Genomic DNA, 21,925 nt, shown 5'->3' with positions numbered 1-21,925 from the left:
TTAATACTGCCCTCCCCCCCCACCCCCAACATCCACTTCTAAAGGAAACAAATTTAAAAAGTAACACCGGACAATGACAAAGACTAAAGATTTGTCTAAATTCACAGTTAATACAAAATTCTAAGATATTTAAAACTAAAACTTCTGCAAAAACGAGACCTCTACATATTAGATGCTTATATATAAGATGATGGAAGATGTGATAAAGGTATTCTTTTTTCAATTTTTCTATTTTTTCTTACAGTCAATTAATAAAGGAGTTGAGTCATTGCCACAAACTTAAATATTCAAACCTCTGGAACCTGATGTTGTAAACCTTTGCTATTTCAAATTCAGAATATTTGATCTAACAGAATTCTTAGTTTGAAATATCTAAGGTCTACAACATTTGGTCCCAAAGATATAGTGATTAGAAAATCAGAGTTTGTGGTAAAGACTCAATTCTTTTATTTCCATAAAGAGATATTAAGCGTAATTTCAAGTTCCCCTTTATGCAATGATGACAATAACATCGAATGAAGGAAAGAGAAGTTTTAGCCTTCTTAAGAGAATACTTCATTACACAAGATGTACTATGACGGAGAGCAGACTTTGCACTTATGGCTCACTACTGAGAAAATGATTGAAATGTTGTGCAAGCAAATCCAAGAAAATTGTAGCTTAAAAGATTTGGTGAACATGTAGATGGAGTAAATTCTATCTAAAAATTTCAGAAGAAATTTCGTTTATTGGTGAAAATATAATATTTTAATGATGCTGTGATTATTGATTTAGTTATCTGTGATGGAGTTAAGTGATAAATTTATAAATTTATAAAGGTAAAAAGTTAAAGTTAGTTTTTCGAGCAATGGAATAATTTTTAGACACTATAAGGTTGGTAGCACCCCAAAAAATACTTTTTTTATGTATTTTTATGGTGTTAATTGACTTTTTGAACAAAACAATTCCCAAAACAATTCCAGGGGGGCAAAAAAAGCCAGGGGGGGGAAAAAAATTTGTTCGCGATCCGCGCGAAATCTTTCCCACCACTGGCTAAATTCCTGTATAGGCGCCTGCATTTTACCATGAATATTTTCCATTGAATGCAATCACCCCGATTCAAAGTTTTTTTGATTTTTAAGTTTTTAACCAGATGGTAGGGATCACGGCGTTTGAAAGACTGGATGGTGTTTTACACGAATCTAAAATAGCAAATAACTTATTTATTATTTAAAAATAGAGATCTAAAAGTTACATTTGAAAACAAATGTGAAAGTATGTTTCACATATTTAGATTTATCAAAAACCAAAAATTGTATTCGTTAAATTCGGTCACAAGTCACAAATATTAATCACCATGCAGTCCCAAATAATACTCATCAGTCCTAAATAATAATCATCAGTCCTAAATAATAATCATCAGGCCCAAATAGTAATCACCAGTCCCAAAAAAAAGTCACCAGTCCCATATTATAGTTACCATTCGTAATGATCTTTTGCCATTCATTTAAAAATGTATTTTTGTGTTGGTTCAAATGTAGATTTTGTTTTCATATTTTACAAATATATTTCGGTCCAAATTGATCCTCTTTAGCTCTGAGGATATGTTTCTGCCATGAAGATTAAAAACAATTTACTCATACTTTCAGTTTATATATGGTTAGTTGGCTGAAGTGCCCGGCGTTGCCTGTAGAATTTTAATAAAGAATTGGAAAATTAAAAAATTTATAATTAATAATAATAATTCAATAATAATAATAATAATAACAATAATAATATTAACATTAATAATAATGATAATAATAATTATAATAATAATAATAACAATAATAAATGAAATTTAAGCCCTTTCTATGCCGAACTCAAGCATTATAGTTTATATAACAGTATTTAAATCAGTTCAAATATTTAGTTACCTGTGCTAATTAAATATCACTTAAATATATTTACATATATTATCTTTAACTACTGTGAAATACTAGTTCTCATTTTACACAAATTTTAAAAATTGAAGAATGAAGGTACATACTATAAAAGTGATTTGAAAATGTCTTAAAATAATAGAATGTGTTGCCTAAACCCCCCCCCCCCATTTAATTTTTATATTTTACAAACTTTAACTAAATGGGGTTAGCTTTAAAAAGCAAATATTTTTATCAGATTTTTGAAATTTCTTTAACTCTTTTTCTTCTTTAAATCTTTCAGAATTAAATCAATTAAAAAACGTCTCGGTAGCAGCAGCGCTCGGACCCCAAGTTGTGCAAGGCATGGCAAACAGCTGATTATGTTATCATTATTTTATTTCAGAAGTACTAAAATGTGTGTCCAGTGGACCTTGGGAATATTTTTTTTCATTTTGCTAACTAAGGAAAGATTTAAAAATGTTTTTAAAAAGCTCAAATACATAATTACGAAAAATGCAATGAATTAATAATCATTTTGTGTATTACATATGGTTTGGTATTTTTGGGATACACAGTCGAAACTTAAGGTTCTGCAAGAAAAATATTTATTTTAAAAACTTTTTTTAAATAAAAAATACAAATGTTATTTATGCTTTTAAACTATCTTAATCAGCGAGTACCTTGTAAAACCTATCTAATCAAGTTAGACAAAGGTAAACAGAGAATTATTCTATTGAATTAAGGGATATTCGCGGCACTCTTTCTGTATTCAGGACACAAACCTATAAACATTGCAACTCCTGAGGCCGAGGGTGCAGACTACCAAGACCTAGACCACCAATACAATTTACATGAGATATCAGGTTACAATTATTGCAATATTCTTCCAAGAAAAGAACTGTTTTTTAGTTTTTTTGTTTTTTTAAACTCACTAATTGTTTGAAGAAAGCCGATGTTGTATTTTGGAAAAGATCACTATTTTGTACATGGAAAACTGTCATTTCGAATAAAAAAACCCCCATTTTGTATCAGGCAAACCGCTGTTGTCTATCAGGAAAACTGCAATTTTCTGAAATTATATTAGGAACACAACCATTTTATAAAAGGAAAACCTCCATTTTGTATCTGGAAATCAAGCATTCTATTCCAAAAGGAAAACGCATAAATATTTTAAGGAAATCTACTATTTTGTAACTAGGAAACCGCCATAATATTTATTTATAATGGGGAGAGGGGGGGGATTTGCTTTTATGAGATACAATTTCAAATTCTCATAAAAAATTGTACAGGGTTATTAGCATCTTCAATCAGAATTGTAACATACCGTTAGTGAATGTTCTATGACACTTCACCAAAAGGATTACTGTAAAATGTAAAAAAAACAGTAACAAATATCTTGGATTTAATATCTTATATTTTAGCACTACTTGGAAATCAACAACCTTTTGGAAAACTGAACAATAAACCAGGGGTGTATATTTTAACATTTACCCCTTCAGATCTGGAAAGAAATAAAAAATTGGACATAAAGTTTTATCATCCCTCTACATACTTCTAGCCCAAGAATGATTTTATTTTCTCCTAAAAATGATAAATTTTCACTAATTCAGCAAGTTACTGGAAAAAAAAAATTCGCTCCTCCAAACCATACTTGACTTTTGGGGAAAAAATTATTTTCAAATGGGGGAGATGATTTTTCAAGTAAATATACACCCCTGTAATAAAGAAGAAGAAACCACTGCTGAACCTGCACAAAGTAATCATTTTTATAATTAAAGAGACTGAGTATAAAATTATAAGAGACTCTCCATTTACCTATTGGCATTACTTGAATTTAACAAAATTTGTTGGGGCACCTAAACCCATCTTAACTTAATGTAGAGTACAAGTCTTCTAATAATGATGAATGATAAATTTCAGTTTTAAAAATCTAAATAATAATTCTCCAAAATTAAACTCGGCTCCAGTGACCCAAAATATTATGTTAGATGAAAAGGAACTGAGGTTTTGCTACAAACTCAAATTTCTTATGACTTTATCGATGTATAGTAATCAGATGATGTAAACTTTTAATACTTAAAAAGGAATTGAGTCTTTGCAAAAATTATGAATTCATAGCACTATATCTTGGCAACCCAATCTTGGAGATCTTTGATATTTCAAACTTTGAATTATGTTACATTGATTAAAAGTTTAAACCATCAGGTTGTAAACATATAGGGATTAAAAAATCAGAGTTTATAGCAAAGACTCAGTTCAGTTCATTTTTATTGTTTGATCTAACAAAATAATTTGAATTATCAAATTTTGGGTTGCAAAGATGTGGGGTTAAGAAAATCAGAGCATATCTGATATAGTGATGGACGATTTACAATGGTACCAAACCTTTTCATGATCACTGGAGTTGAAGATATTGTCATTCTCACAATTATCTACATTGTTTTTACTGTAGAAATCTGGAGAAACCACAAAAAAAATTTTATTTTTAAAATTACATTATGGCTATCTTATTCAATATTCACTCTTGATCATATCAATCTTTTAAGGGCATGGTTTCAAAATGTACATGCCACTCATGAGGTTTACTTGAAAATATATCTATAGTCCCGCTAAATTCTACAATTTTTTTCTTTTTTCCAAAAAGTTTAAATTTCTAATTTAAAAATATTTTAGATTCAAACACCTGCAAACCTGGAGTAATGAGTACGGGTAACACAAAATTATTTTCTGCATTAAACTTTAAATTTTGAATTAAGATCATTTATAAAAATTGATTGGATGAATAGGAATTTATTGGTATGTTTATCAAACCATATAACTTTAAAAACTGATAAAAAATCCCCTGTTTTTTAATCTCATACAGCATCCTCTCCATTTTGTATTATAATGTTCCCAATTCCCAAACTACAAAAAAAAATGGAAATTACAAAAGTGAATTTTATACTTAATTTTAGAAATGAGTGATGATTTGAAAACTGCAGATTGGATTAAAAATGTTAAACCCTGCACTTTAGGTAGAATATAAGAGGAAAATAATACAATTAAATGATAAAATAGATCTAATTTAGTTTGATTAGCCAGGATTTTGCACAAATATATAGGCGTAGAACTTGAGCAAAATTTCTGTCTCTTATAGTATGCATGACAGCCGCCATTTATATTTAGATTTAATACTCAATAAACAAGCATTAAGTAAATACTTTTAACTTTTAAAAAATAGCATTTCTGTCTTAAGTTTGTTTTTATTTTAATTTATCTTAGTTTTTGTTAAAACATTGAACTAAAAACTTTAAACACATTGAAGAGAGATAACAATTGTAAATAACCACATTTTATTAATAGGACAAGACAGCCACAGATCACATGGATCGGACAAGATTACCAAAGATTACACGGATAGAACAAGATAACCAATGATTACACAGATAGGACAAGATAACCAAAGATTACACAGATAGGGCTAGATAACCACAGAATACATGGATAGGACAAGATAACCACTAATTAAGTAGACTGAACATTTTTATGGGTACTCTCCTTTTTACACACAGAATTGATTTGCATAGAAAGTTATTTCAAATTAGATAGTACTTCAACAACTGTAAGATTTATCTTGTATTTTCCTAGTGGATAGAATCCTGGATTTTGAATTCTTCACAATACGTAAAGCAGAAGAAGGAAGCCCTGTCACAATAAATGGGTTCCCGGTCACTACAGAGGAGTATCAGAAGGCACTGGACGGGCACAAAGTGGGGCTTAAAAATCCCGAGGGGAAGGAGGCCATCCTCTCAGCTATAGGAAAAAACGTTCAGCTTGATGGAAAATCCTTGACATCCGGGAATAAATTAATTGTTAACATTAAGACATTTATTTAAATATTAATAAAAAGATTATTTTTATATTTTATTTAAATAATTGTTTCTGTTAGTACTCAAAAATAGGCCAAGTAATAAAGTAAACAAATTAATAAAGAGACATTGCAAGGAAAAGAGTGGTAGGCATTATTAGGTAAAGATTATCTAGAATCCATAGGAAATACAAAGGGGGGAGGGGAGGGGATAGGCTGTTGAGTTGGGGTGGGAGGAGTTGGAGACTGAAATGTTCAAGATTAAACATTTTGTTTGTAAAGTTAGAAGTTTAAATTGAGTAAATAAATAAATAGAAAATTCACTTTCAAACACTTTAGGACATCTTACACAGAATTCCTCTTTGTACATTTCTAATCTGTCAATCTTAAGATAAAAAATTTTTCTCCATTATCATGCACATTATCCTTGTAGTCTGATCCTTAATTTTCCTCTTCCCCCAGGTTGGTTTTATTAATTCATGGTTAAACGGTGAGATTTCAGATACGACTGTACGAAATATACACAGTCAGTTTCTTTATATTCATGATTCCCTAAACTTTAGACATTTTTTATCAAATCATTTAATAATCAATTAAAAGACTATAATTCAAGAAAGAAGGCCTAATTTAACCTTGGGACCTTCCTATTTAAAGAGTTTCAAGTCGTCTTTACATTATCCTCTTTAGTGGGTAACCGTGTACCATGTACTGTCTGACTTTAACGTACCATTCACCCCTAGTATTTAAACAATGCACAAACACAATGTTTCATTATTTATTTTATTTATCATTATTATTATCATTATTATTATTTATTGTTATTTTTACTTACATTCTTTAACTTTTTAACCTCATGATTTCATCTCCTTTTCTTTTCTTTTTATTCTTTAATCTTGTCCTTCTTCTTAAGTTCATTTCCTCTTATTTTACTTTTTTTTAAATGCTTGTTCATCTCAATTTCATCTCTTTTTCTTTTGTTTTTATTCTTTTAACTTTTTCTCATCTCAATTTTAACTTCTTTCTTTTTCCTTGTATTCATAAAATGTATTGTAAATCTACCTATTTAAGATTATTTTCTTTTCAATAACTTTATTTACAAATAATAAATTTACAATATTATTTTAGAAATTTTCTTTTTCCACAAACATTTGATATATCACTTTTAAAGATATGTATTGAGCAAGGATGCATGATTTTTCCTTGTATTTATTTACTAAAATAAAACTATAGAGTTTCACGAAATTTGTCATGATGATTTTTAAGAAAATTTAGTTCTTTTGATGATGAAACCAAATTTAGAGAATTTTCACAATTGATGAAATGTATGGATTGGAGAACAGTCAATAAAAAAATGTAAATTTGCAAAATGTATCTGCTTGTATTAAATTATAAAACACTAGGCTTTTAGGACGCTTTACGCCCATCTTCTATTTAAATTGTGAACATGTTCTTTTTGTTTACATTTTAAAACAAAGAAGAAAAAAATTTTGCAGATTTTTAAAAAAAAATTCTCTGATTTTCAAGAATTTAAATGTTTTAACAAAATTAAAAACCTTTAAAACACATTTTTTTAATTTTTTATCATTCATAAACCTTCCCTGTGGTTCACTTGAGGCCCACAAAAAATTTGGGCCCGATCAATTCAGCCGTTTTAACGTTTATTGGATACAAACTAACAGACAGACAGAATTTATATAGAAATTTTGTGTGTGTTTTTTATTTTATTATTTTGAACTGCATACCCAAGGTTTTAATTTAACCCAAATCAAATCCTTCCTTAATAACCTTTAATTTCAAATTGGTGGTTCAAATTTGAGCCGGCAGTAGGTGGTTTTTGTTAAGATTTTGGTTAAAAGTAAAATTCAAAAATAAATGTTAAAACTTTTTACAATGGATATTTCAAATGAATGCAGATTGCAAATATCTCTGTGTTTTTTTTGCTTTAATTTTTGACAAAATCACCTTAACTTGTGACTTAAATCAAAGGTTTGTTTTGTCATTTTGTTTTTTGAACCATATGGTAGGGAAACAGGATGTTCAAAAGGCTAGAAGCCTAGACCATGTTATTAACAAATCTAAAATAGAAAATAACTTATTCATTATTCAAAATTTTAAGTTTAAAATTTAAAAGTTACACTTGAAAAAAAAAGATATAAAAATATGTTTCGCACATTTAAACTGATCATAAACCAGAAATTCTATTCTTTAAATTTGGTCACCAATCCCAAATAATAATCATTATGGTCCCATATAAATGTATAATAATCAGATATCATTCATCATAACTGGCTGATCTTGTTACATTAATTTAAAGGTGTATTGTTGAATATTCATGTTGGTTCAAATCAGAAAAGGTAAATAAATGCAGATGTTTTTTTCATATTTTAAAAATATTTTTCGGTCCAGATTGACCTTCTTCAGTTCTGAGGATTTGTTTATTCCATGAAGATTAAGAACAATTTACTCATATTTTCAATTCATATATTGTTAGTTAGCTAAAGTTGTCTGTGGAATTTATTAAAACTTTGGAAAATTTAAAATTTATAATAATAAAAATAATAATAACAAAAATAAAATAATAACAAACATAATAAATGAAATCAAAGCCTTTTCTATGCCAAACTAAAGCATTTTAGTTTATATAACAGTATTTAAATCACTTCAAATGATTAGTTACCTGCACCAAGGACCTTTACTAATTAAATATTACTTAAATAGTTTTACACATCAAAGCATGAATCTTAACTTCAAACATTATTTTCAACTACTGTGAAATACTAGTAAATTCATTTCTTCAAATTTTAAAGAGTGAATGTAAACAATAAAAGTGAACTAAAATTGCTTAAAAATAATACAATATGTTGCCCCCCCCTTGTAAATTTTTCATATCTTACAACCTTTTACTAAAAATTTGGGCAACTTAAAAAAGCTTAAATAGTTACCAAATTTAACTCTGTTATTTTCTTCAAATCTTTTTGAACTCAATCAATTACAGCAATGCTCTGCCCCCATAATTTTTCTAAATCCTCTTCATGACTGGTTAAAAACTTTTTTCTCTGCTTTTTTCAGAAGTACTAAAATGTGTGTCCAGTGGACCTTGGGAATATTTTCTTTTATTTTTCTAACTCAGGAAAGATTAAAAAATGCTTATAAATAGCTCAAATACATAAACAAAATGCAACAAATTAGCCTGATATTGCATTAATGTTATACATACCATTTAATTCTAGTAATGGTTTGGTATTTTTGGGATACACATTCGAAACTATATAAGGTTCTTCAAGAAAAAAAGTTATTTTAAAATTTTTTTACATAAAGAATTATAAAAAGGTTATTTAATTTATGCTTTTGAAATATCTTGCTCAGCGAGTACCTTGTAAAACCTATCTTGTAAAGTTAGACAACGGTAAATAGAGAATTATTCTATTGAATTCAGGGATATTCGAGCCACTCTTTCTGTATTCAGGACACAAACCTATAAACATTGCAACTCCTGAGGGTTCAAACAACCAAGACTTACAGGGTGCGTAGAAAAATTTCAACTTTAAAATAAAATTTACAGATAATTATCATCTCCAATACAAGAATTGTAGCATTCTGTGTTGAATGTTTTATGACACTTCACCAGGTTACGGTAAAATGTAAAAAAACAGTAACAAACATCTTGGATTTAATATCTTATATTTTAGCAATACTTGGAAATCAACAACCTTTTGGAAAACTGAACAATAAACCAGGGGTGTACATTTTAACATTTGCAACCCTTCAGATCTGGAGAGAAATAAAAAAATTGGACATAAAGTTTTATCATCCCTCTACATACTTCTAGCCCAAGAATGATTTTATTTTTCCCTAAAAAATAAATTTTCACTCATTCAGCGAGTAACTGGAAAAAAAAATTCGCTCCTCCAAACCATACCTGACTTTTGGGGAAAAAATTATTTTCAAATGGGGGAGATGATTTTTCAAGTAAATATACACCCCTACAAAAAAGAAGAAGAAACCACCGCTGAACCTGCACAAAGTAATCATTTTTATAATTAAAGAGACTGTGTATGAAATTATAAGAGATTCTCCATTTAACTATTGGCATTACTTGAATTTAACAAAATTTTAACTTAATCAAGTCTTCAAATGATGATGAATGATAAATTTCAAATTTAAAAATCTGAAGAATAATGAAATTTGGTTTCAGTAACCCAACAAATTATGTTAGATGAAAAGGAACTGAGGTTTTGCTACAAACTCAAATTTCTTATGACTTTATTCTACCTACCTACCTATCTATCCTGTAAAAAGTGTAAGTCTATGTGTTGGCAGGGTTAGTGTATATATGTCCACCCTGGGAACAATAAAACACTTGGAATCTAATAGAACTTTTATACAAACATTTGTTTCCAACTTAAACCTCAAATCTTAAATTCTACCCTCTCTCTCTCTCTCTCTCTCAACTCTCTACACCACAAACTAGCAATAAAACTACTTTAAGCAATGAGAGAAGTGGAAATAAACTTAGAATTATGGTCTTTTATGTATTCGAAGAATTTAGGCCGCTTCGCGCAACTTTTTGCATAAATAATTTTATCTTTAATTTGTTACTTTCAAAGTCGCCAAGCTTCATCACATGCAATAAACAAAAAAATGTTCGGATTTTTTTGTTTAGATTCGTTTTCCACAATTTTTCAATGTTGACTGCACCATATATACAGTTCCTGGAGTCGCCACACAAAAAATGGTCCCGATCGGTTTAGATTTACAAAAATGAGATTTCTGATATATAAAATCCTGAAAGATAAGCTCTATAGAAAGGACCATTTTTCAGCAGCGCTTGGTCCCTTTAATTGGAAGTATAGCAGTAGAACTAGGCCTCTGTGCTCCTGCACTCAGCCTCAATTACCAGCCCATAGTGCCACAGAAGACCTGATTTTTTCTGGATTTTGATCATTCAGCTAGAGAGCTAGAGATTAACTTTTCTAAAGTTCTTATTTTCTTTTCCGCATTATTTTAGAAGTTTGTCGTTGGTTCTCNCCCCCACCTAACCCATTTATCATCTACATGGTTACTCACAAAGGATTTGACTAGAAAGACACTTGAAACTCTTCAAAGATGATGAAGGTTTAAATTAAGTCTTCTGCCTTGAATGTGGTCTTTAAATGACTTATTAAATTATTTGCGTAGAAAGACGGAAGTGCTTCTGTTGCAGGAATCATAAACACAAGGAAACAGACATTACAATGCTGTAGAGTGTAGAGTCGTCACTGAAGTCTTATCCTTTGTGGATAACCCTATCTATCTGAACAATAGTGCGACACCAAATGTTTATTTTTCAAGGATAAAAGAAACAAATATTTATTTTCTAGATATTGTCAATAATCCTTTAGTATATAGGGTGATACAGTTTCCTGTAGTTTACACTTTTTAGATATTTAGACACACACAATAAGACTTTAGACCACCTAATAAGAATATTGTCTATCGTAAAACTTGTTTTTAAAGGGCAAATTAACCCTATTCCTGCTGGGGGGGGGTCAATTTGACCCCCCCCCCTTGTAGTTTTTTATACATAACTCAAAAAGTATTGGTCTGAGGCTGTTGAAATTTTCTGACTTTTCTTACATACCCAAAGCCCTCCCTTTAGGCCTAAAACCGGGCTTTAATACTAACTGCCTGAGTCCTCAGGCACACTGCCTGAATGACTGCTTTTTCCTGTAACAAACTAAATCTTATTTTTGACCCACTTCCACTTGTCAGATTTTGATAAAATTTAGCTTTTTGGAAAGCCTTTGACATCAGAAAACGAATTGCACAAGTTTTGCGAAAAAAAATTGCAAATTTTTTGCAAACAACCTGTCAAAGGAAATTTGCACATTTTTAGTTTTTCTTGTTTAAAAATCGGGTTATTTAAAATTTTGCAAAAATTTTTGCATATTTGAAATGGCATGGTGAAGGGCTTTTCAAAAATGTATAATTTTTCATTTTTTTGAAAAAATTTTTTTTTGCAAGCATTTTTACTATATAGCTGGATTTTGCGATAACAAATTCAATTTTTGCAAATTTGCAAATATTTTTTTGCAGATTATAAAAGTAGAGGACAAGGGCTTTCCAATGATGTATCATTTGTCATATTTGGACATAAAACATGGGATTTAGAGGGGGGGGTCAAATTGACCCCCCCCCAGCGTATCCTGGTTTTCAAGTACCCCAGCGGGGATAGGGTTNATGGCTCAGCTACATTTTGCCTAGTCACAATTTGCCTAGTCACATTTTGCCTAGTCACAACTTGCCTAGTCACAGTTTGCCTAGGTAACAGTTTGCCTAGGTAACATTTTGCCTAATAACATTTTGCCTAGGGTAACATTTTGCCTAGAGTAACAATAGAGCGAATTTTTTGCCTAGTCAATAATTTTTTCACAGAGAAATTTTCAACAATCCGAGAATTTTGTTCAAAAATCTGCAAATTTTTTGGCAAAAATTTCGCAAATTTTTAAAAATAGTTCAATTTTCTATAAACCAATCAGATCGAAAGACACATTGAAAATGGCTCCCATGATAACTGCAGGGCTTACCATTCGGGGTAAGCCCAACTACAGGGAAAAGAATAACTTCTCCTATGTTTTCGATGGGAAGAGGGCAGAGACCAAGAAATGGCGCTGTTCTTACACTGCAACCCTAACAACGAGGATATCTACTGGAAACCTGGTAGGGGATGTACTCCCAACCCATGGCCATACCAACAAGCTGCTGAAGACTAATGCTAAGACCACAGAAAAGGCTGTGATTGAGAAATAAGATAAATAATGATACCTATCTATACTCCTTGTTGTAAACTGAAATTAAAAAATATGTATATATCTGATATATAACCATATTTCATCTGTTGTTGACTATTAAAAATGTTAAAATTGCTGGACAAGATACAATTCAATTGTTCTATAACATTTAATTCAGTAAAATTTAACTGATTAAGCCTAGAAAAATTGTTTAATTTTTGACAAAATTTGTTTTAAAAAAACGCAAAAGTCAAAAAACATGCTCTAGTGTTACCTAGGCAAAATGTTACCCGAGGCAAAATGTTACTAGGCAAACTTGAACTAGGCAAAAAGTTACCTAGGCAAAATGTTACCTAGGCAAGAGTGAACTAGGCAAGTTGTGACTAGGCAAAATGTGACCAGGCAAATTGTGACTAGGCAAAATGTAGCTGAGCATCAATCATTACCATATCCAATAACAAATCAAACCAAATCAAAATCCATACTTCAAATTCAAGCTAGATGGCTATACTATAGTCAAAAACTAATCTGTAGGCATTTTTGGGAAGGTAATTTTCACAATAAACCCAATTTGCTTTTAGTTTAAAGTACTTTATTTAGTAACAATACATAAACATACCTCTAATGAATTCTTTAACATAGTCAATTTAATATTTTAATGATCTCATACCGCCCTCCACCCCCAGGTTATAAAATGTCTTGAATTTAAAGATTACACCAGGTTGATGAAAAAAGAAAAGAAAATACCTATTTAAAAAAGTTTTCAAGAAAAGTGTATAACCATTTTATTTGGATTGTTATTTGTGTTCATATACTTTATTTTCTTCTCTTCTTAATGATATTTTCTTGATATTTTCTCCACATAAAGTTAATCTAACCCCCCCCCCCCCTCCCCCTACACCCTGGGGACTCGTACTCATTACAACTTCTCTTATTGTAGAATAATACAATATATTTTACACAGGGTCTTCAAACAAAAACATAATATTTATGGCAAAAGGTTCAAATGTGTGTTTTTATTTTTTATAAATTTCTAATTTCTTGCGCTGACCCTTTTTATTTCATTTATTACGCAATCAACATAGATCAAGGCTATTACGAAAAGTTGCATCAGAGTCTAGTTTGAAGTGTCGCAACGCCTACACCTTATATTAAAAACCAAGATACGCTGGTGGCCGGGGGAGGGTCAATTTGACGGGCCCTCTGAATACCATGTTTGATGTACACATATGACAAATGATACATCACTTAAAAGCTCTTATGTTATGCTTAACTTTTAGTATTTGCAAATAAATTTGCAAATTTACAAAAAAAAATGAATTTTTTTCAAAATCCAGGTATATAGTAAAATTGTTTGCAAAAAATTATATAATAAACATTTTTAATTGACCATGCCATTTCAAATGTGCAAAAAATTAGCAAAACTTTAAACAACATTATGTGTAATTAAGAAAAACTATAAGTTTGCAAATTTTCATTTGAGGGTTGTACATTGTATACAAAAAATTTGCAAAAATTTCTTTGAGAAACTTGTGCAATCCGTTTCCTGAACTGAAAGTGGGTCAAAACAAAGATTTACTTTGCTTTACAAAAAGTAGTCATTCAGGCAGTGTGCCTGAGGACTCAGACAATTAGTGTAAAAGCCCGGTTTTAAACCTAAAGGGAGAGCTTTGGGTATTTAGGAAAAGTCAGAAGATTTCAACAACCTCAGTCAAATACTTTTTGAGTTATGTAAAAAAACACAGGGTGGGTCAAATTGACCCCCCCCCCCCCTAGCAGGATTAGGGTCAAGTACTTGCTTTATGATTTTTTTAAAGAAGTAATTGGAACATCTCTCATTGTTTTTTTATACGCAAGATTGAATCACTTTGATTTCTTATAATCAATAACAATTCATATCGCAAAAACTTCATGGAGCTTTTTTCAAAAGTTTTGATTTTTAGAAAAATACTGAAAACAACAGGACAAGCACATTGTATGATTATTCCAATTTTCTAATCCAATTATATCTTTACATCGAAGTCCTTTGATATTATTCTAAAATCCAAATTGAAACATTCAATGATTTGCATCCTGTTTGAAACGGCATATTTTTGATCTGATTTTGATCTCTTTTTCAAAACCCGCCAAAAATAACAAAAGATATCGTTTATACCTAAATATTTCAAATACATATCCCCACAAAAAAGTATAAAATAGCCTAAACGAAAAATCTAGATTTATTTAAAATTTGTTTTAAAATTAAGACTTGTGTTGAACTTTTAACAAGGACCTCTAGTTCACCGTGCCCTGGACCTCTAGTTCACCGTGCCCTGGACCTCTAGTTCACCGTGCCCTGGAACTCTAGTTCACCGTGCCCTGCAAGTAAGAAAGTTATCAGATACTTTACGACGTTTGAATGTGATCTGTACCCGGATACCTTTCAGACCAATTGATGTCAATCAGAGATCGTTGTTGTAGTGTAAGTGTTGAAAGTAAATTAACTTCGTTTTCACTGTCACTTAAACCTGATTCATCAGAGTGTGTTTTAGACCCTTTAAAACAGATTAATCCAAAGGAAGATTGAGAATTGAATATATATGAAGGGAGTATTTTTCTGGCTTTGATTTACATTTGAGAACCATAATCAACCGTGGTCCTATGTCATAGACTTTGGAATAAAGGAATTGAGTCTTTGCCACAATATAGGGAGATATACTCATTTTGTATCCCCCTATATCTTTGATATTTCAAACTATTGATCTAACTAAATCAATAGTTTGAAATATCACCGACATCGGGTTGCAAAGATGTAAGTATTAGAAACTCTGAGTTTCCTTTAACCCAGATTTTCTTAATTTTCATTTCTTGCTTTACAACTTTGTTTCCAAAGTTAAAGCGCATCAAACTGTCCATGCGCAAACACACGTCTTGAAGGCTTGAAGCTTGTCTAATCATGGTTTGAAATATTTTGATTATTTTCGACCATTTATATATTTTCAAATATTCGTTTTTCCTTCTTAGCTCCAGTGAACCACAATTTAAAGGGCATAAAATCATATAAGACGAGCTTTTCTTGACGAAGATATTAGATAATAAGACAATTTTGATTTTTCAAATAAATATAAATTTCTACAAATGCAATATCTCCGTCAATTTTCGATATTAGATGCTTAAGCTGATGGAATAAGTACAAAAATTGTTTTCTTGAAACAATGCCGCATGGATCGAAGACTGAATTCCCATGTTTATTGGGACACCCTGTAAATTCTTGAAAGTGATCCGATTTCTGCTTGGTTTTTGCATCAGCATATAAACTCAATTTTTTTCTTAAATTTAAGGATTTTAATGTTTGATATAATTCCAGACCACAGATTACACAGACTGCTTATCTCCTTTCACAGGGTGGTCTATATAGGCCTATTGTCGACCCAGCACGACAGGCTACGTTTTTACTGCAGGTTTTCCGACTGCCATCTCACGGCCACTTGTTGCATATAATACCCATTCAAGGGATAAGTTTTACAACTTTTAAAGATAATACTCCAATTTTAAATATGAAACATAACATTTATGAATTTAGTCTATGTTTGAAGATTTTGTGTATCGTATCCAAAAGATCCTTAAATATTCCTGAATACAGATGTCTGCTGATTGGTCGTGTACAGTACTTGTACACAATAGAACATGCTGTGAAAAATATCGCATATTATAGGTTTCAATCGATCTTTGTTACTCTATTATCTCTGTTCTAAACTCCAAATCTGTGATAAGGAATAACTAGTTCAATGTTTGTTTATCAAGAAGGACAAATATAAACCAGTTTTCAAAAACAAACAAACAAACAAATTAATGTTGTAGACAATATTCTACTAGGTTTAATTTATTCATTTCAATCTTGAGCATGGTATATATACTGAAGGTAAGGGAATAAATCTTGAGTAAGGCATATATACTGAAGGTAAGGGGATAAATCTTGAGTAAGGTATATATACCGAAGGTAAGGGAAGAAATCTTGATCAATGTATATATACTGAAGGTAAAGGGTTACATCTTGAGTAAGGTATATATACTGAATTGGTAAGGGAATAAATCTTAAGAGCAAGGTATATACTGAAGGTAAGAGGATAAATCTTGAACAATATATCTATACTGAAGGTTAGGGGACAAGTATTCATCAAGGTATATATACTGAAGGTAAGGGGATAAGTCTTGAGCAAGGTATATATACTGAAGGTAAGGGGATAAATCTTGACATTTTACATCACAATATACTCTTACAAAATATTTTAGCCTTTTTATACTTTATTTTTAAGCAATATTGTCTACTCTAGACTATTTCAATCTTCATACGATTGCAAAATACTTTTTTATTTTCAAATTCACAATTTTTTGTTTGACAAGGCCATGCTTTCATTGTGAATCTATTTAAGAAAGGGTTTAGGTAAAAAAAACCTGGAAATAAAAACGTTGGTAAAAAAGTTCCAATTTTCTGAAGTCCTAGATCAAAATGTCACTGAAAATAAAGTCCTGAGTTTTAGATTCCTAGGACTTTTTTTCCTAAAATAAAGTCTCAAGAAATAAGATCACTGGAATTAAAGTCACAAATAAAAAAAGAGTTCTAAGTCTCGGGAAAAAGAGGTAAAGTCATTTTCATAAAAAGGACTTTTCTTCTATGCATTTGTATATTTAATATAGCCAGGCTCCGGTAATGAACAGTTAACATAGCATAGACTCTAGAAGCAGCTCTGGTAATGAACAGCTAACATAGCAAAGACTCTAGGAGCAGCTGGAGTAGCAGCTAAGATTGCAGTGTAAGAGATACTGAACTGGAGCACCTAAACGGGATATCGAGTTGGAGAAGCTGTCTAGATAGAAACGTAACTGGAGCAGCTAAAACAAGATATTGAGATTGAGGAAGCTGATAAGACTGACACGAAACTGAAACAGTTAATCAAAGAGTTCACTGAAAGAGAGGAGTTGAAGTCGAAGATTGCATATCGGAAGTATATCATACTAGACAGAGGATTGCAACAATGGAGGAACAGCTCCGAACTTATCTTCTATGGTTTGTCATGCTTCCATGGGGATTTATGAAAACCACAGCCTGGATTGGCGGAAACCTGGCGGAAACCTTAGAAGAGCTAAATATACTCAAGAATCTTATAGGCGGACTGAGAGCTAACGTACTGCAACAAGCAGAAGGTGGGCCTCTACAAATACATAGGAAACTGGGGGATTAAATTAGAAGACTAGAAATTCAAGGCGCTTCTCGCCCTTCTTTCTAGCCTTAGAGGGCGCTTCGCGCCCATCTTATAAATTAGTTGTGAACATGTTCTCTTTGTGTACATCGTAAAACAAAACAAAAATAATTAAAACCGCAAAACTTACACTATAAAATTATCACAAACCTCTTTTCGGAACTCCAAGGGCAACATCAAAAGGGAGGGTTTGAAAACACACTCCCTTTACTTGCAATCTATAAAAGACAAAAATAGGCCAATCGTGATTTTAAAATAATTGATTTTCCCATTTCAAGAATATGCTCTAAAGAAAAAAAATACATTGAACAGGTGAAGATATATTTGGTAGTATTCGTGCAAATTAAATTATATGATTCTAAATTATTTTCCACAATTTAGAACACTTGTGATAAAAATCTTTATCACGACAGCGAATTTCGTAGCACGGACAAACAGTAACAATTTCATCGTTTCAAGAACTTATTATTTTTCTACTGATATATGTTCATTATCTACCCCTCCCATCTTTAAACTTTACTTCAGGTCAAAGTTTCCCCCTTTCAATCCTTCTAGTTCCTTTAGTTCAAATTCTGGTACACCTTCAACATGTGAACTAACCATTTAGTTCAAATTCTGGTACACCTTCAACATGTGAACTAACCATGCTGCACTCTTGCAAAGCTGCAATGAGAGTTACTAAAATTTACGTCCCTGTCAGCCATATCAATATTATTTTAAGAGATCTGAAACAATAAGTAATAATTAATTCGAAAAACTGAGACTGCTCTGAGTATTGCTTTATACACGTATATAACTGATTTTCTAAATATTTCTGGACATCGTACATGCCAAGGTTGTATGATAAGGTTGCTTACTCTCCATGCGCTCCAGTGTACGGGAAATGTCGTCTCCAAGCATAGATAGATAAAATCCTTATATGAGGTCACTGATTATTTAGGCGGCGAGAGTGACGTCATATACTGATGTTATCTATCTCAGGAGACGACATTTCCCGTAAATTTGAGCGCATCGGGAGTAAGAAATCTTATTATACAACCTTGGTGCATACAAAGGATTTAGACAAGTATGAATGTAGAAAGTACCCCTTCAATTCAAATTAAAAAAGGCCCCACAGTTTTGGATAATAGTTAAAGCAATAAAGTTTAGAAAAATACCTCTAACACACGTACCTCTGCCCCTTTAGTAAAAGTTAATTTCAAATGACCTTTAATTAAAGAGAAAAATGCCCAATTAATAAAGTTACTTTTAACCCTCTATCTAATCAAAAATAGAAAGAAAATTGTTAAATTCTGACATTCCATTGTTTAAGAAAGGAGAAATTTGAAAGTTTAAAGAGAAAACACAATTTGAATAAACAATTTTGGAAGTGAAGAGTGACGCCATTTTGTAAATTGAGGGTCACTTGAAATTACGTTTACTTTCTCTTTAATATCTTTTTTTTTACAAGATTCAATATTCATTATTCATGGATGAAAATATATTTCCTTTTTAATAACATTTAAGAAAATCATGAACAGGTGAAAATATTTTGAGGTTTTTAAGCATGTAATAATACCATGAAAATCAATTGTATTTGTATTCAATGTTTAAAAAAATATTTTCATTTTATGTTTCAATTTATTATTCATGCAGAGACTCCCTAATATTTTTCAGTTTTCAACCCAGAAGCTGTAAAAATTGTGTACGGCCACTTTATGTCGTTTTTGGACATATCAAAATATTGTATTCATACTAAACGTTGAATCTTTTATTGAACACATATAAAAATAATCAATTACTTTTGTTTATTTATAATCTTTAAATCATTATTCAAATATTTTGTTTTGGAAAACGTTTTTAGAATGGTTGATCCCATTTAGGTACTTTTTATGGCGATTTTTAAATGCCGCCAATTTTTAAAACATTTGAAATAGATATCAGCAAAAATCCAATTTTGTTAGAATTTGTTTGCATAATTCTAGCTAAAATCTACTGGATTGATTACATTTTTCTACCTAAAATCTACGAGATGATTACATTTTTATAGCAAAAATCTTGGAGATGATTGCATTTTCTACCTAAAATCTACGAGATGATTACATTTTTCTACCTAAAATCTACGATATGACTACATTTTCTAACTAAAATCTAAGAGATGACTACATTTTTCTACATAAAATATACGAGATGACTACATTTTTCTACCTAAAATCTACGAGATGATTACATTTTTCACTCTAAAATCTACGAGATGATTACATTTTTCTACCTAAAATCTACGAGATGATTACATTTTTCTACCTAAAATCTACGAGATGATTATATTTTTCACTCTAAAATTTACGAGATGATTACATTTTTCTACCTAAAATTTACGAGATGATTACATTTTTCTACTAAAATTTACGAGATGATTATAGTTTTCACTCTAAAATCTACCAGATGATTACATTTTTCCCTCTAAAATCTGCAAGATGATTACATTTTTTTACCTAAAATCTACGAGATGATTACATTTTTCTACCTATAATCTACGAGATGATTACATTTTTCTACCTAAAATTTACGAGAGGATTATAGTTTTCACTCTAAAATCTACAAGATGATTACATTGTAAATCCAAGATTTCCAAACATAAGTTTTGAACAAGTGAAGTTAAATTGGGTTTTATAAACTTGATTATTTTACACTTGGAGAGATGAAATTATTTAATCCTATCACGATGGGAGGAGTTTTTTTTATGGTGCACCGAGTACACCCAATAAAAAATGAAATATATAATTGGCTAATGTCCCAATTACGAGTTGTCAAGTTCTGCCTGATTAAGAATTAATAAACAAACCCATGTCTTTCTATTTAAAAATATGATTTTTTTAATTGGGGTCTCTCAATAAAAATTACTTTTTATTGGAACAAATTGTTCATTTTCATCCTGGACTAATGTCATTTCATGTATTTTAAGCAAAACATTTTTAGTATCATTGTTAGTATTATTATTTATATATTTGAGTCATTTAATTTCTAGGTATGCCAAAAAAATAATCAAAAAAAACTGAATTTACCTCAAACCTTTTGTTTTAAACTTATATTTAGAAACACACGTGCAGTTAAAATCAGTAATTCACATGACAGTAGTTCAATTAGCAAAGTACATACCTTTTCTTAGAGAGAACTGTCGTCTTCTAAATGAGATTACTGAAAGAGTGTATGATTAGTTTAGATGACGTATTGTAGTTGATAATTGACGTAAATGAACAGATTCTACAACATTTTTGTTTTATTTTTTAAATCGAAATCTAAAGAAAAAAATTAATAGTGTCAACGTTTCACAAAAGGTAGAAAACATATTTACTTTTATAAGTAGAATTCTACGTTGAGATTCATAAGATCCATGAACAATGAACATAAAACACAGCAATTGTATAGTGTACACATTTTCATTCCACATTATTAAGATTAAAATAATTGCCTGTTAAAACCAAAAATTCATAAAGGATTGCTTAAATGTCGGCTTCCTATTCCACAGTTTTATGGGGCTCATTCTAATAAAGCTACAACTTCTAATAGACTCGTAAAAATCTTACGTTATATTTCAAATTTCAAGAAATATGTGAAATTAAAACAGTTCTAAACTTTTATTAGACTCGTAAGAATATTACGTTATATTTCAAATTTCAAGAAATATGTGAAATTCAAACAGTTCTAAACTTTTGTTGGACTCGTAAGAATATTACGTTATATTTCAAATTTCAGGAAATATGTGAAATTCAAACAGTTCCAAACTTTTATTGGACTCGTACGAATATTACGTTATATTTCAAATTTTAAGAAATATGTGAAATTCAAACATTTTAAATTTCAAGAAATATGTGAAATACAAACAGTTCTAAACTTTTATTGGACTCGTAAGAATATTACGTTATATTTCGAATTTCCGGAATTAAAAAACGTTCGTGTAACTGTTAGTAAACCATTTTACATAGATTGGAATGTCCGATTAACAACGGTGCCTACGAGTTATGACTCCATTGTTTTAGATTTGATTTTTTTTTAAATTATGTTTTCTCCGGAAAAGTTACTTGCGGATTTTTGCTAACAAAAACAATGGTTGACAAAATTTCATATATTTCACGCTAGAAAAGCGAAAGTACATGTGCACATTAATGTTCACTTACGAACAGTTTTTTTACCTTTTGATTTAGA

The 21,925-nt window shown here is 30.5% G+C and overlaps 1 protein-coding gene and 1 long non-coding RNA gene across 3 annotated transcripts; both read left to right on the top strand.

Annotated features, from left to right (window-relative positions):
• Positions 1-2,268: 2,268 nt before the first annotated feature.
• LOC111715549 (uncharacterized) lies at positions 2,269-5,785 on the top strand. 2 transcript variants are annotated; one of them, XM_023490906.1, is made up of 8 exons: positions 2,269-2,347; positions 2,557-2,596; positions 2,657-2,746; positions 3,305-3,352; positions 3,613-3,639; positions 4,557-4,592; positions 4,838-4,897; positions 5,511-5,785. In XM_023490906.1, exons 1-8 carry the CDS (start codon positions 2,297-2,299, stop codon positions 5,756-5,758), a joined length of 600 nt encoding a protein of 199 aa, XP_023346674.1. In that variant the 5' UTR covers positions 2,269-2,296; the 3' UTR covers positions 5,759-5,785. The 2 variants fall into 2 exon arrangements, with proteins under 2 accessions (XP_023346674.1, XP_023346673.1); XM_023490905.1 differs by having other exon boundaries at positions 2,270-2,347; positions 3,610-3,639.
• Positions 5,786-9,090: 3,305 nt separating this feature from the next.
• On the top strand, positions 9,091-9,467 carry LOC111715553 (uncharacterized). The gene is made up of 3 exons (XR_002768250.1): positions 9,091-9,136; positions 9,197-9,253; positions 9,420-9,467. It is a non-coding gene; the product is annotated as an uncharacterized LOC111715553 (long non-coding RNA).
• Positions 9,468-21,925: the final 12,458 nt, after the last annotated feature.

The sequence above is a fragment of the Eurytemora carolleeae genome, unplaced genomic scaffold, assembly GCF_000591075.1.
Source record: "Eurytemora carolleeae unplaced genomic scaffold, Eaff_2.0 scaffold1460, whole genome shotgun sequence".
NCBI lineage: Eukaryota > Metazoa > Arthropoda > Copepoda > Calanoida > Temoridae > Eurytemora > Eurytemora carolleeae.
Note: the sequence above shows the minus strand (reverse complement) of the source record. Positions and strands in the feature narration are given on the sequence as shown.

What these genes read in the sequence shown, in the direction of transcription:
- LOC111715549 (XM_023490905.1), top strand. Translation starts at nt 2,297, where the DNA reads ATGTGTGTCCAGTGGACCTTGGGAATATTTTTTTTCATTTTGCTAACT. An exon ending in CAATTTACATGAGATATCAG is followed by an intron (nt 2,747 to 3,304) that starts GTTACAATTATT and finishes CTTATATTTTAG; the next exon opens with CACTACTTGGAAATCAACAA. An exon ending in CACTGCTGAACCTGCACAAA is followed by an intron (nt 3,640 to 4,556) that starts GTAATCATTTTT and finishes AAAATATTTTAG; the next exon opens with ATTCAAACACCTGCAAACCT.